The sequence below is a fragment of the Vicia villosa genome, linkage group LG6 (assembly GCF_029867415.1).
Source record: "Vicia villosa cultivar HV-30 ecotype Madison, WI linkage group LG6, Vvil1.0, whole genome shotgun sequence".
Taxonomy (NCBI): domain Eukaryota; kingdom Viridiplantae; phylum Streptophyta; class Magnoliopsida; order Fabales; family Fabaceae; genus Vicia; species Vicia villosa.
This window is the reverse complement of record NC_081185.1, coordinates 2,052,186-2,069,512: the sequence shown is the minus strand read 5'-3', so window position 1 is coordinate 2,069,512 and position 17,327 is coordinate 2,052,186. Positions and strand designations below refer to the sequence as shown.

Genomic DNA, 17,327 nt, shown 5'->3' with positions numbered 1-17,327 from the left:
ATGGCGTTGAGGCTATTCTTCATTTTTCCATTTTTATGCGTTGAGAAATTGTTGCTCTGATCTGTAACACTAGGCGAGCGAGCGTTATTGTTATTTTATTATGCGATATTATTGCGAGAGTTAGATGTTATAACTTCTGATGTTTTCGAGTTGTTTAGATGTTGAAGGGTTTTTGCCATAACTAAGTTTTATCTTTAAAAAGAGAGTTATTATGATACTTAATTGATGTTTGAGTTGTTTTATGTGATTAATTTCGCTGCGATGAGCTTATGTAAAGTCAAGCATGTGATGAAAGGAGTTCATGATATAAACTATTTATCTAAATTGTGTTACAGAGTAGGATTGTGATTGTGTTTGCGTGATTCCCTAGTGCATAGTTATTTACATTCGTATTATTTACGGGTCGTGGTTTTAGGGTTTTACAGGTACCTTGGGTTTCCACACTTTCTTTGCTTGAAGCTTCTTACCTCTTTTTCTTTTGAGTTTTAATTGACTATAGAACTGAGGATATTCATACTTCCTATAACAATCTTCCACAATGATGACATCTCCAAGCAGAGGTCTTGTAACTTTCGTATTAAGGGGACACATGTTGAACAGGTTGTTGAGACATGTGGTCCACCATCAGAAACTCAATTTCTTCTTAGGAGTGACAAACTTCTTAGATGTGATTTTGATTTTCTTGTTCATGAAGTTGGTATCAAATCCTATTTCCTTCACATTCCTGGACATCTTACCAACTTCCAAGATTTCATCTAGAATATTTGAATTATTCTTCAACATACGCACAAAATTCATCATATGTTCAAGCTTAGAATTTAACAAAGTAACATCCTCTTCCAGACCTATGATGGTTAAGACAAGCTTCTCTTTTTTACTTATGAAGTACACCTAAGGTTTACTTCTGTTGCTCAATAATTATACATTCTTCCTCCCACTTGGCATATAAAATCTTATATGTTACATTTATCTCTTCTTCAGTCATGTCTTCATCACTAGATTCACCTTCATGCTTATAATTTCCAATAAGAGCCATCAATTTGTTAGTTGTTTCTCTTTCTCTTTCATCTCAGAATCAGTCCAAGTGATTGACAAATCCTTTTTTCTATCTCTTTAGAAAAGTAGGACATTCATCTTTGATATGACCAAATCCTTCACATTCATGACATTTTGAGGACTGATGTTAGAAACCTTATCATGAACAATTATCCTCCATCTTTTGTCTATCCTTCTCAAAGCTTTGTTGAGCTTTATTCTAATAAAAATTATAACATATGATAGACTTTCTTCAATATCCTTCTCATTTTGATCATCATTTCCTTGGGTGTTGGATACAAAGGGTACAACTTTGTTCATCTTCTCACATCTTCCATTTATGGCCACTTTAAAGTATTTAAGAGAGCTAATGAGTTCATCAAGCTTCAAGGTGCTTAAATCTTGAGCTTCTTTGATAGTTGTTACCTTCATGTAACACTTCTTAGGCAAAGATTTGAGGATTTGTTTTAACCAACTTCTCTTATGACATTTTCTCTCCCAATGCAAATGATTTGTTGGCTATATCACAAAGACGAATGTTAAAATCAGATATGGATTCATCTTCCATCATTCTCATATTTTTAAACTTAGTTGTGAAGAGCTGCAACATCGGCATACGCAATTTAAATGTGCCTTCATGAGCACTCTTGAGAATCTCCTAAGCCATTTTAGCTTCAGTACATGCGTTTATTAGTCTGCATATGTTCGTGTCAACACCATTGGACCATTTGTCGTTTCCAAGAGCTTCATCTTCTTCATATTTGGACCAATTAACTCCATGCTTTAAGCTTGGTTTACCATCTTGAGAAGTGATCACATATGGTTTTCTACCTTTAACCACAACCTTCCAAGTTTATTTGTCCATGGATTTAAGAAAGGAAACAATCTTAGTTTTGCAAAATTACAATTGGTGCCATCCAAAACAGATGGTCTATGAGTGACCCTCCATCCTCCGCATTGTCCATTTGAACATAAAATATCTTTCCTAGAGCTTACTCAAACAGAACATAGTCCCTGCTTTGATGCCATTTGAAATTTTGTTCACAGGGGACAAATGCTGGACCAGATATCTGAGACAACTTGTCCATCTTGTTAAACCAAATTTAACACAATATGACAGCAACACATAATCAATGTAAAAACAACAAAGAACACAAAAGAATTGGTAACCTAGTTTGGTGCAACTAGAGCTGTCAATATGGGCTACCCGGCCCATATGGGCTTCGGACTTTTTAGGGCTGGGCCCAAAAAACCCATTTTTAAATGGGCTCTAATTTTACTACCCAGGCCCGGCCCTGTCTGGGCTGCGGGCTACCCGGCCCTAAATGGGCTTCGGCCCTAAACGGGCCCATTTCTATAAAAAATTAAAATTTTCTCCTTATTTTTGTAAGTAACCATATAATTGCATGCAAGAATACATTTTATATATATATATATATATATATATATATATATATATATATATATATATATATATATATTAAATTTTATATCCAAAATTATAATTTCTAAATAATCCATATAAATTAATAATTAAAATATAAAACAACACATTAACTTAATTTAAACTATCCAAAATACATCACAAATTATCTAATGTAGCACAAATAATTAAATAACTTGTTCCAACAAATTTTAAGTTATAAATATTCATGACAATTATAATTTTATGATAATTATAACAAGAAAATGTTATAAATTTTTATAATAATTATAATTAGGAAAGGATAAATTTTAATTATATTAAAAATATTTAATTTTTTCGGGCCGGTGGGCTACCCATGGCCCATACGGGCCGGCCCATATTTTTTAGGGCTTTTTAGGGCCGGGCTATAAAAGGCCCGGATGTAAATGGGCTCGAAAAATGAGGCCCAGACCCTAAAATTTTTCGGGCCAAATGGGCCGGCCCATGGGCTTCGGCCCATTTTAACAGCTCTAGGTGCAACTACACCTGCGTCTATAGAGCTTCCAACTCAAGAAAGGAAATCCATTATTCCATAGAATTAGTACAAAACGTCCTTGATGAACAAGCCCCTTGTCCAATGCCCAACTTCTTAATTCTACCATACCGTCTTTCTATTTAGGACTCCCTCTAAATATGAGAACCCTTTCACTTTTTCTCAATCACTAACCCTAGTGGTCAACATCAATAATCATAATGATAAATGTTAAATTACAACTCAACTAAACAAACCAACAACTATGCCTTATGATATGAATGTAGGCGATAGTGTGGTATACAAGAAACATAACAAATAAGGACTCAAAACTAGAAACCCTAACACAAAGAGCTACAATCAAGCTCCTGATCTTCAAGGATGGAATGAGTCTCTTTAAATAGAAATTGCTATTTGGGCTTTTCTCCAATGGACATCTGAATTGCACTCTTTGAAGTTGTGGAGATTTGGTTAAGATTTGTTATCCAAAACAACTTCACTAAAACATTTAATTTAATTTAAATTCAAATTTAAAACTCCATAATTTAAATTTGATCTGATTAAATTATCAAATAAATCTAACTAATCAGATTGCTAAAAGATAACAACAAATTTGATTGAAATACAGTAAGAAATTGTGCTTCAAACATCAACAACACGGGCTTGCTGCCAAGAGCCAGATGTTGCACACATGTTAGAACATCGTGTCCCACATGTGTTCCTTCTTCACCAAAATATCTTGTATACTCCATGTTGTTTTGTATGATGCAGTCAATTCAAAAGGAACAACACTAACCGTATAAATTCATCTTGTACCACCGTAAAGAAGATTGGAGCAACCGTTCAAAATTATCAGTTTTTCAACTGCATCCATTTTTTAGTTTCCACACACACACACACACACACACACACACACACACACACATACACACACACACACACACACACACACACACACACACACATATGAGGAGGGATATTCTTACTCGAGGAGTAAGTTATCAAGACTTACTCCTCATCATAACCATTGATTCTTTTCAATCTAATGGTTAAAATTAATAACAGAATATATATATATATATATATATATATATATATATATATATATATATATATATATATATATATATATATATATATATATTGAATAAAAACAGAATAAAGTATATAAAATAAAAATAGTATAAATATTCATATACACAATAGAATATTAATGTTAGAATTAAATGATCTATAGTATAAAAACAAATAATTTACTAAAAATATAAAGTAAGTATCATTAATTTGTTGAATAAATCAATGATTTATAGTATAGATACACATAGACTGACAAATTAAAATGACAAATTAAAATATCAGTGAGATTATATGTTTGTTTGCATTGGCTTATTTGAGTTTACCCAATAGCATACATTTTGTGATATTATTTGTTTGAAAGAACTTATGGAAACAACTTATGACATTGTTCATAAGATTTTTTTCATCTTATTTTCATAATTTCTTCAAGATAACTAAGATTTATTTTTATATTTTAATTCAAAGTACAAAATACAATATAATAATAATAATATTATTCATATTTATTTAAATAGGTCGACCTCATAGGTTTAAAAGACTTTTTATATGGTCTTTGGCCTAGCCTTTTTAGCTAAATAGGCTTATCAAAAAGCCTATACCTTTTCTATTTACATGAAAAACCTGGCCTAACCTAAGTCTATGTAGGCTGGGCCATATGCCCCTGTTAATTGGTCTGGCCTATTCCCATCCCTATCTCCATCCAAGAATATTTACTTTTATATCAATCTTTACAACATTTTGTTATCACTTTTCTTATATATTCTTCGTATATAGCAAACTACATGAAGGAAAGTACAGTGAAAAAAGTAGGCACGCAAGGTACGCGGAGTTTTTTTTTCTTTCTTTATGAAAAAGAAGATCCATTGCTATCAATGATCAAAGATAAACTTCTCATGTCTTAAAAATATTGGTCAAACTAGAAAACATCTAATTAAAGTATTTTCATAATTTGCCAAAGAGTGAAATAAAATACAAAGGAGAGACAGAGACAATTTTGTTTAATTATTTGGTATCTCAACACATCTACTTGAATTAAAAAAAAAGACAATTTTTAATTTCTTCTAAATTGTCAAACATGTTTTGGTTAATTTTTAGATTCAACGATCACTAGCTTAATCATAGTATAAATTTTATTTTCTATAGTATATATAAAATTCGAATCAAGCTTAAACAGTGTTAAATATCATTTTGTTGTCTTAATAACCGAAAGTATAGCTCTACCTAAATCCAAATAAATAACGTTTTTCTTTCATAGCTTATCACTTCAAAAGTAAGGAATGTACCAAGTAGGACTTTGGTACATGGAATGGCAAAGTGTGCTTAGAACAAATTTGGACTAAAGAAAAATTATCGAATATTCAGCAGATTCCATGATTTTATTCCAAGAATCAAAATCTCATGCAATTGTTCAACATCGTGGCGGTACATGATCCAGGCAGAGGGGAGGAAGTACCTTTTAGAAAACTCCAATCTTTACTATAGATTATGAAGTGGAACCCACAAAGAACAATATGAGTCATATTAACTTTATATAGTTAGTTTTATGTTGTGACAATGGTCAATTATTCTTTTTATCTACAGGTTCATGTATGACCTTGATTTTGATTTGTGAAAGTGAAGGATTTGTTGAAAAACAATTACTAGAATGAGTAGTATAAGGAAATTTTATATTAGTTAGGAATATGGAGATTTGAGCCTTTATAAGTGAAAGAATGAACTCACTTATCGCTTTAAGGTTTTAGGTAGATATGTGGTGTGTGTCTCACAAAGATGTGTTGCTCCTGAAGGTAGTTTCCAAGTAGGGGTGAGAATAGGTCAGGCCAATTAACAGGGGCCTACGACTTAGACTACACAGGCCTAAGTCAGGCCAGTTTTTTTTTTCAAATAGAAAAGGCCTAGGTTTTCTTAAAAGCCTATTTAGCTAAAAATGTTAGGTCACAGACCATACAAAAAGTCTTTTAAGCCTAGTAGGTTGCCTATTTAAATATATATGAATAGTTTAATTATTATTATTATAATATTGTATTTATACTTTGAATTAAAATACAAAAATCAAGCTTAGTCATTTTGAAGAACGAATGAAAATTAACTGCAAAAACTTTATGAACAATGTCATAAGTTGTTTTCATAAGTTCTCCCAAATAAATAGTATCACAAAATTTATGTTAATAGGTAAACTTGAATAAGTCAATGCAAATAAGCATTTAGTCTTGTTGATCTTTTAATTTGTTAGTCTATTTAAATATTAGTTAAATTTCTTATTTACAAATGCTCAAATAAAATACGTTTTTATGTAGGCTCTTAGGCCAAACAGGCTTTCAAAAAGGTCAGGCTTAGGCCTAAAAATAAGCCTTTGATAGGCCACAGGTCAGACTTAGGCTTTGAACTTTTTGACAGGTCAGTCTCAGACTTGGAAAATCCTAGCTCGGCCCAGCCTATTCCCACCCCTATCCCCAAGTGTAAAAATGCTCCTCGTTTGACCCCCGAATTGCGCCAATAGGGTTGTAGCAACAGGACGCATTCGAGAATGATTAAGTGTGTAGTAGTTAATAATAGGTGATGTTATAAAAAAAATTTAAGGATTTTGTTCTTAATCTTGATCAAATTAGTGAAGGAGTTAATACGATTGTGTAAAGTCTCATAACTTCTCGAATCACCCGAACTAGACGGTTGTGATTAAGTGTGGAGTAATTAATAATAGGTGATGTTATAACAAAATTTAAGAATTTTGTTCTTAACATGGCATGATCTTGAGCAAATTATTGAAGGAGTCAAGATGGTTGTGTGTAGTCTCATAACATCTCAAATCACCCGAACTAGACAGTTTTACAATGTTTGTTCATGGTAGTTGTTACAGTTACGATAGACATAGCGAAAAACACACACAAAACATAAAGAAGGAAGAAACTATTAGATCATCAATTAGGGGGGTTCACCATGAGGGAGCATTTTTCATTGGAGTATTTCTTTATAAGCAACACACCTTGTGAGAGACATGCCACATATTCACCTAAAATCTTAAGGTGATAGGTGTCTGAATTCTCCCACTTATAAAGTGCTCAATCTCCATTTTTATAATCAATGTGAGACTTTCTCACACTTGTTTCTCAACACTTCCAACTCACACTTGTTTTTCTCAACAGAAACAAGTCTGTAAAATCGCCCCACGGCCAGATGGGATCATAGCACGATGCATGCAAGAACCTAAAGAAGAATAAGTGTGTGAAAATTTTCTCACAATTGGTTGAGATTATGGTGGGATTTAGTATCCAACTGTGTGATGCCAAGTGAATTAAATGAAATATCGTTGCACAATGTGTTGGTAAATATTGTTGATCCATCGTGATATTAGGGAAGAAATTTTAGTAACTTAATGATTAAATAGCGAGAAATAACAGATTTGAAAATACTTCAATTTTAAGCTCATAAATTTCTCAAAATTAATTTAAAATTCACTTCTTCTAAATATAGGCTCTACATAACACCCTTCCCCCTTCTATAACCTTAGTAACTTTAATCATTGTTCCGCTAAAATTAGAATAACCCATGTGTATACAAACTAAAAAATATTACAATTTGAAGATGATTTGGTACACTTGTCAAAAAGTCTATTTAATTTTTGACGTCTTTGCCGGAGTTTATTTGATTAATTTCAACAAGAAAGTTAGAAAAAAATTGAATTAACTTTTAATTTCGTTTAACGGTTAAATCCAAAATACCAAAAAAAGGGATTTATTCATATTTCTTTCTTTTTATTTGTGCAATGCTACTGAAATAGTTTTATATCAGTGTAGGCGTGGTAAACAATATAGCATATTAATATTTGATTGAAGAATTGAGAAAACCGCAAAAGCTAATTGGAAAGTACCTCAGATGGAAAGACCATAAGTAAAAGAAAAAAGAGCAACCATGGAAGGGACTAATTAAGACAATGAATCCATACATTAGGATAGATCGATGAATCAATCGCTGCCACCCATGTGTATCTTAGGAGATTTTGGTAGAATGATCAATCGATGGCAGATCACTCGCGGATTCTAGTCATCGAGTTGAGTTGCCTTCGATGTCAAAAATTAAGTTCTTGCATATCTAAAAGACACATGATATGATTGGAAAGTACCTCAGATGGAAAGACCATAAGTAAAAGAAAAAAGAGCAACCATGGAAGGGACTAATTAAGACAATGAATCCATACATTAGGATAGATCGATGAATCAATCGCTGCCACCCATGTGTATCTTAGGAGATTTTGGTAGAATGATTAATCGATGGCAGATCACTCGCGGATTCTAGTCATCGACTTGAGTTGCCTTTGATGTCAAAAATTAAGTTCTTGCATATCTAAAAGACACATGATATGACAAGGGATTAGTTTAGGATCCATATGAACTGTTGATAAGGTTTTATGAGACATGTTCATTATGTTATCCAACTGAAGTAATTAAAGATAACAAAAGTTAAGATTCTTCACTTTCACCTTAATTGAAAGAGCGAAAGAATGGTCAAGTTCCTTGAGAAGTGGTACCATCTGTAGTTCAGATGATCTAGAAGAAAAGCTTTTCGAGAGGTTCTATCCAATTAGGAAGATCGTAGATAAGACGAAGAACATTAAAAATTTCAAACAAGGTGATGTTCAATCTCTTTATGACTCATATGAGAGGTTCAAGTTAATGTTGAAGAGATGTCCATTACATGATTTAGATGACATGGTACAAGTACAATACTTTACACATGGTTTTAAAACTCACACATGTATGATCTTTAATGCCTTAGCTAGAGGCAGTATGAGGAACAAATTATAAACACAAGTGAAAAAACTCATAGAGAATATGACCTAGAATGAATATTGTCACTACAACAAATTTTACATATACCTACAGAGGTCTTTAATAACAATATTTAAAACTGTAGGTATAAATATTATATACTTACAGGCGAGTACGGTGTACAGCGGGTGTAGGAATTATACTCTTTAGAGGTTAAATATGTGGTTTTGGTACAACATGCAGTGCAATTTATGGAATAAATAGTAATTAATTATTATTAATTATTACTATTCTACTAAAAAACTCCTTCTCGCGGGTCAGTTTCTAAAACCCTAATATCACACTCAATTGAAAGATCCAAAAACACATTCAACCCCTAATTATCACTGTTTTTCAATCCCTTTTATCCATTCACAACCAATCATTTCTACAGCCTTTCAAATACTCCCCTCCTAGAGCCTATTATATCTTTGTTCAACCGCTAGCAACCTTTAGCATTGACCCTCCTTTGTATGTGGCCAACATCAAGCCTTGAGAAACTATTCTACCTGGGAGCCCCCTATTTCATCACCAACCTCGATCTGTAACCTAAATCCTAATTTGTGACAAACCTATCGGTATGCGACTCACCACCATTATAGTTGGATTTTTTACTTCCATAGAACGAGTCCTCCAACACCATTGTCGCAATATTTTGTATATTTGTAGCCTTTACTTTCTGTGAATTTTAAGTTAGTAAGGGTTTTTAATTTGAGCTAGAAATCTTTTAACTCACTGTGTTCAGCTACAATACTTCATTGGTTTAAATGGAAAGTGATAGTTGTTCTTTTGTGATGGAAAATCGTTGATTTCCTTGCTAAGAAAGATGATTTCATAGACGGCAGTAGCATATACATGTAGAATAATATGCTGAAGATGTTTCCTTTTTCTGTTACAGGTGGAGATATTTTCTAGTTCAGAACATCCAAGAGACTTTGCTTCCAATACTAGTGTTTGTTCACAAACTTCTTTCGTTGATTCTCACGAGTATGATATGTAAGTAAATAGTTAGATTGTTGTGTATTTTCAATTAAAGTATGTTGATTCTCATAAGTCGGATATGTAAGTAAGTAGTTATCATTGTTCTGAAAATTATAAAACAACATAATTTTGTGACCACATCTTTGTATCATGTATAAGCTGCAAAAAGGAGGGTAAATGTGAGTTTAATATTAAGATAGAACTTGTCAAATTATTATATAGTGACAGACAAAAGTCGTAGGTATAACTAAATGTTTTATTCCATCGGCTTAAAATATGTAACTATAGCCTAAAGTGATGAAAAAAATCAGTAGTACAAACGAATTATATGTTATGAAGTATTTTGGACTATACCTACGGAAAATAGACATTTACCTATGCTTTTTGCCCGTCACAAAAGTCAAATTTATTGTAGTGTGTACACTCACTTATAAATGTGCTAAAAAGAAAGGAGTGTTACCCTTGATACTAAGTGCTCAACTTGAAGCCCTGATAAAGCATATTGTGGGTTCCACCTTGACATCACAACCTGTTCAACAAGATCAATCTCTTAGATACGATTTTATAGTGTTGAAAATATAAATGATTAGTGTGTGCGCAAAGGTGAACCAAAAGAAGCCAAATGTAAGAATAATTTTTAAAAATGTAATCCGTTCTTCCACACTTACAATCACGGATGAAAAAATCATCCTAATTTTAAGTGAAGCATCAATTAAAATCAAACATCAAATCAAAAAGCATCTAAAAAAATCAACAAACTTAGAACCAACCACCAAAGAAACATTCTTCTCTATAATAGACTCTAACTCAATTCATAAAGATGATAGAGAGGAATTTTAAAGCAATCAAGAATAATTAAAAGATACCCTGAAAAAACGATGAAACATTACTTAGAAATCTAAATTTACATGTAACTACCTAAATACATTTAGGATGTCAAAGTATTAATTTTTATAACTTACATGAGAAGTAAGGAATGTACCAAGTATGAGTTTGGCACAGGGAATAGCAAACTTGGACTATAGAAAAGCTTTCAAATATTATGTAGGTCCAATTTATAAAATTTTATTCCAAGAATCAAAATCTCATGCAATATTTGTTCAACATCTAGGTGGTACATGGTCGTAGTGGACTGAAGCACGGGTAAGTACCCTAAAAACTTTCCAATCTCTACCATAGATTCTGAAATTGAAACTCACACAAAATTAGTTTCATATGTGGCAAATAGTCAACATTCTTATCATCTATAAGATATACATATCCTAAGACATTTGATCATCATTTTTCCAACGAAATATATATATAGAACATCTTAAATGACATTAAGATATCAAAGTTTAATTTGATACTAAATTTCAACTGTAAAAAAATTGATCAAACAGTTATATTAAATAAAATAAAATAATTAAAAAATACAAATAGATTATTTATCGAGTACTATCAACAGTTTAGATTTAGTGTCAAATTAAACTTTGACACCTTAGTGTCATTTGATCCTATCCATATATAAGAATAGGATCAAATAACACCAAAGTGTCAAAGTTTAGTTTGACATTAAATCTCAATCGTTAAAAGAAATGATCAAACAGTGATACTAAATGAAATAAAATAATAATTAAAAAATATGTAGTTTATTTTTCTCCTAAAAAATAGGCTATTTATATAACCGTTTAATCGAGTACTATTTACGGTTGAGATTTGAAATCAAATTAAATGTTGTTGTTTACACATGAACAACATCATTATCATATTATGAATTATCTACTTGTACTTATGCATGCACTTGGAATTAGAAGGATATCCTTATATTTCAATAGTCCATTCAGATTTGCCATGCGTGTATTTTCTTCCTTGTATGCATGCAAAACAAAGGTCAAGGAATCATAAATGTGCAAGTGGTAACATAATAAAAGTTCCTTTCACTTCCATATCAGATAAGAATAATGTTTAACCTAAAGATTCTCTCATTCAATTAAGATTCCTTGTTTATTTTCATAAATTATATATATACACACATGAGTCAATTCTATGATATCTCAAATTCAAACTAGAATCTTCATGAGATTGAGCTTCACCACTTGTTTCACACAAGATCATGAAAAGATAATACCTTTATACTTTTTTTCATTCTCCAATCTCTATAAAAAGGTCTAAACCCTCACCCCATTATGCCATCACAAACAAAATATTTCACTTCAAATTTCCATATTTTTCATCATGACTAGTACTACCATTTCATTCAACCACAACAACCAAAAATCAAACAACATTCATCACCAAAAAGGACTCATCATTGAAGAAATTGAAGGACTCATAAAAGTCCACAAAGATGGACATGTAGAAAGACCACAAATTATCCCCAACGTCTCATGCAATTTTCCATCACAAAATGGTGTCATTTCAAGAGACATTACAATCAACAAAGAAACTAATTTATGGGCACGTGTCTATCTCCCAACATCAACCTCCCATAATAACAATAACAAGCTTCCTTTGCTTGTTTATTTTCATGGTGGTGGATTTTGTGTTGGTTCTACTTCATGGATTTGTTACCATGAATTCTTAAACAACCTCGCTTCAAAAGCGAATTGCGTTGTTGTCTCGGTTAACTATCGTTTAGCCCCCGAAAACCGTCTTCCTTCTGCTTACGACGACGCTTTCAATGCTCTCATGTGGATCAAACACGAAGCGGTATATAATAAAAACCAAAGTTGGTGGTTGAAACATTGCAACATTTCTTCTCTTTTTCTATGTGGTGATAGTGCTGGAGCTAATATAGCTTACAATGTTGTTGCTACGCGCTTAGCATCAAATTCAAACTCAAATGCGTCGCATTTGAACTTGAATCCGTTATTTTTAAAAGGTATTATATTGATCCAACCTTTTTTTGGAGGAGAAGAAAGGACAAATTCCGAGAAAAATCTTCGTCAACTACAAAATTCAGCGCTTAGTTTATCGGTTTCAGATACCTATTGGCGATTATCATTACCCAATGGAGTTTCGGTTTCGCGCGATCATCCATATTGTAATCCTCTTGCACCAAGTGGAATATCTAAGATGAGAGATTTGAGGGTTCCTTCTATTATGATATGTGTTTCGGAATTGGATATACTTCGAGATAGAAATTTGGAGTTCTCAAATTGTTTGGTTAAAGCTGGGAAAAGAGTTGAAACTTATGTTTATAAAGATGTTGGACATGCTTTTCAAGTGTTGCATAATTATCAACTTTCTCATGTTAGGACTCAAGAAATGGTGTCTCATATCAAGAACTTCATGAATCAATAATTTCTTGTTATATGCACACATGTTTCTAAAAAAAAAAAAAGTAGATGCTTGAAGCTTTTCTACATGTAACTTATGTGGAAAAGAATTCATAAAATAAATAGGGTCCTTGTTTTTGAATATTTTTATTCTTTAGAAATATTGCCTTTAACGAATAAGTGGCCAGTTCCAAATTCGGTTATTTCAAAGAGGAATGTGACAGTCAAAGCAATCTTTAAAAGGAAAGATGCTTTACAATAAGATGTAATGGTGGCATACTCACATAGGACCATTATGGGAGCACTTAATACATTATTGGCAATATGGAGTAAGACTTCAATCATGCTATACATTATTGGCTACATGGAGTTAGACTTCAATTATAGGGGGCAATTATAGTAAAGCACTTTTGAAATTATTGTCTAACGTACACTTCTTTGCTTTTTTATAACTACTAACAAACTTGTGCATACGCATGAGTTCTGTTCTGTTACACGCATTTGAATATATCATTTATTTTAAATAAAATATTAAAAAAGAAAAATAATATTTAGATAAATAATTGATTATGTCGTATATAAAAAATATTTAGATCAATAATAAATTTTTTCCCGTATATTATTTTTGGATCAAAAATATCATTTATCGTATATAAAAATATTTAGATCAATAATAAAAAAAAATTTCCGTATACAGACTTCATTTTTGTATAGGTATCATTTACAAAAATATTTGGGTCAATATTTAATTTTTCGTATATAAACAAATTTAGATCAATAATAAGGGGAAGCACTTTTGAAATTATTGTCTAACGTACACTTCTTTGCTTCTTTGATAATCACACAATTTAACCAAAACAAGACAAAAAACAAAAAACTTTTCACGTTTAAAAAAAAATTGCTGTCATGATATAAACATGGTTTTAAGCCAGTGAAGTGAAACTTAATTCATCTCAAATCTACTCTCTTTTTTCAAAGTATAAATGTCAGTTCACAAAGAAAATAATGTACATTATCTGATCTCCAATTTTCATTATACTCGTTTTGAATCTTGAAATATCTTGCACGTTGGAGTCCCAACCTTGCAGATCCACCCCACACTGCCGCATTGGAAATTAACTCCACCTGCTTGAGATTCCACGTCAACCGATTAGATCTAATTTTGGTTCCTAAATGCAATAGTGACGCCGTCTGTGGGAATCGACTTCCATTTCCTGCGAAATTCCATTATCATATCCATCTCGATCTGAAATCAAACCTTTACCAAAAACTGAGGGAATGGAGAGGGTAAATTCGGTAGTCGTGTCCAAGATACTTAGTCCATCTCTTGAATTAATCATTCACCAGTTGGTACCGATCGACGAGTTCTGCAGTGTCGTGTCATTCAATACATGCCCTTCCACATATTTCTTTCTACATGATAGACACTAATGTTCAGCAAAGTAGTGATCAATTAAAGCTAGGGTTTTTAGATCGCAAAAAAATCAACGAAATTCCAAACCCCGAAATCCCTCTAATTCTCACAATCACCAATAGTAAACGAAACCTAACTAGATTCGTCGTGAATGAAGAAAGATCTTGCAACATCTTTTACATATACACGTTGGAATTGTTAGACATCGAGCAAACAGATCTTAATCCATATCGCAGGGGAGATCTGTTAGCTTTTAAGTATTCGATAACTCACCACAGGAAGTGATATATCTGATAATGATGATTGGAGAATGAGTGTACGGGAGAAGAGTAATTCTCAACTTCCTTGTAATCTCGTATAAGAGTGCCTTGAGAGGATCCTGGGAAAAAGGAAGGTCGACCAATGCTAACGCCAACCTTGATGAGTGTCGTACCCCAATTTTAACCCTCTCATTTTATTCATTTCATTAAGTTTGGGTAGTTTCAATTTTCTTTAGCATAGCTCATAGCATTCACAATCATCTGACAAAACCATCTGGATCTTGGCCTTAGGATTATTTTCATTGGTTTTCAAACATGCATTGGATTTCATTCATCCATTATAGAAATTATAGGTTTTGTTTCTTGCATTATAGGTTATTTTTTAGAAAATCAAAGTCCATTTGTAAATCCATTTATATCCACTTTCAATCCATTTTTCCATTTTAAACCAAAACCAATTATCTATTAATTTATCCACATCCAAATATCTTTTTCAATATCCAAAACTTTTCCAATGTCTATTCATTTAGGTTTTTGGATCCTTTTCTTTTATTATCCATTTTTTTCTTTCCATATCCAAATACCTCTTTCATTATTCATTTAAAACCATATTAAATTTATTTTTCATTCCATTTTTGTCCATTTTTTTCTTAACTCATTTTTTATTTTATTTTAAAACCATAGTTTTTATCATTAAAATCATTTTTAAGTCATCATTTTTATTATTATTATTTAGTTTCTCTTTTACATGTTTTGGTCTTATAATGAGAAAAAAACAGTTTCAATAAAAAATAAATAATTTATTTTTATCTGTGCATCCATAATACATGTATATATTACATAGCCATATAATACTATTCACTTTTCAGTATAATACAATTTGTGTTTGTTGCAATTATTTGTTGTTTTCTATGTGATTCTTGTTCATATATTGGCGCGTCCATGGATTCATCATGTTGGATTGAATTTGAATGTTAGGGTTCAAAGTGAGGCGGTACGTTTTACGAATTTGGGGTGGTTGTTTGATGAAATTGAATGAGGTTTCTTGTTTAGGGCTTAATATTGGTGAAGATTTGTATATAAGGCTTCATGTTTGATTGGATATTTGCTCTTGGTTGCCATGGTGTTTTGTTGGTTTATGCAGTAAGAGAGAACAATAGCAAACAAGGAAGATAAATGGGAGTTAGAGTATGCAATTGAAACTTGGTTTAAGTTATTTTGTTGTTCAAGCATGTTGGATCCGAATCTGCCCCAACCCAGACCGATCCATATTGGATCTGTTTTTGTTAGTTTTTTAGCCTGGGCCTGCATAGGCACTTACTCTTTACCACTTAAACTTTACTAAAATTCTTTCTTTTGTTACCTGAATTCCCTTTTTTCATATTATCTTATTATTTTAATTAAATAATAATTTACTAAATCCCAAATAATTCATTTCGGACAACTAATTCACTACTTATGAAATAGAGTAAAGGTGTTGGACAACTAATTCATTTTGAATTTTTGGGATTAAGCCTGATATGAATCAATTAAGAATTGCATGAGGTGGTAACCCTAATAATCTATTTCACAATTTTTTGAAATTGGGTTGGTATTATGAAATAGACATGTGGCGTCTTAGCTTAAAGAGATGAACTCGTTGGTTTTCATAGGTTGAAGGGCCAAAACGTATTTCAAGCGGTCGAGAAAATGTTTGCCAATCATTTCATTTGTGGCTATGAAACATCCACTTATATCATCCTAAGTCATCCTCTTTCGTATAGAAAGCAACCATGAGGAGATACATTTTTAAAGGAATGTTATAAAACACAAAAAAATGTTATGCTTAAAATAACCACTTTAAAGCATCAATCCCAAGGGTGTTGTTATTCTGCAGAAAAGAGGATAATAATTGATTTTGTTGAGTTTATTGTGGTTGAAATGGGGTGGTTAGAACATTTGTAATAGTCGAGTGAGCAGAGTTTAAAGTAAGTTAGGGTTGGGGAAAAGAGAGTGTGGATGGTGGTGGTGGAGTGCATAGTTGAATAGTGGGCATTATTCTGCTTGTGTGGGTGAGGGAAATTGGTAAGCGTATATGCATAAGTGGGAAAAATGTTGATTACAACATTTTCAGAGCTAGTGGGGTTCAAGGGTGAGGAAGGTATACATGCAGAAACTTAGTTCCATGAGGATAAAGCTGGCATGGCAATACATGTAACGCCTTATTTCTCGTATTTCTATTTTAATCGACTTACGATGTTTTTTATTAATTAATTGAGTGATTTAATTATTTGTTTTAGTAATATTTTGTATTATGTGATTTATTGGGATTTAGTATAATTTGATTTAATTTATTTAATAGAATAATAATTAAATAAAAAGAAAAATGAGGAAATAGAGACAGTAGAGCTGAATTAAGAATTATTGCAAAATAAGGGAAATAGTGAAAGTGGAAGTAAGTGGAGAAGTAAGAGTGTAAGAAATGGAATTAATAATATTAGGGATAAATAAATAGGAATAGAGAGAGGAGTCATTCTACTAATAAGTAGAAACTTTATGAAGAATGGGGCTTGGGAAAG

At 32.0% G+C, this 17,327-nt stretch overlaps 1 protein-coding gene across 1 annotated transcript; it reads left to right on the top strand.

Moving 5' to 3' along the window:
• The first annotated feature begins 12,024 nt into the window (after positions 1–12,024).
• LOC131611119 (probable carboxylesterase 17) lies at positions 12,025–13,586 on the top strand. Its single transcript, XM_058883230.1, has one exon. It carries the CDS (start codon positions 12,053–12,055, stop codon positions 13,118–13,120), a length of 1,068 nt encoding a protein of 355 aa, XP_058739213.1. The 5' UTR covers positions 12,025–12,052; the 3' UTR covers positions 13,121–13,586.
• Positions 13,587–17,327: the final 3,741 nt, after the last annotated feature.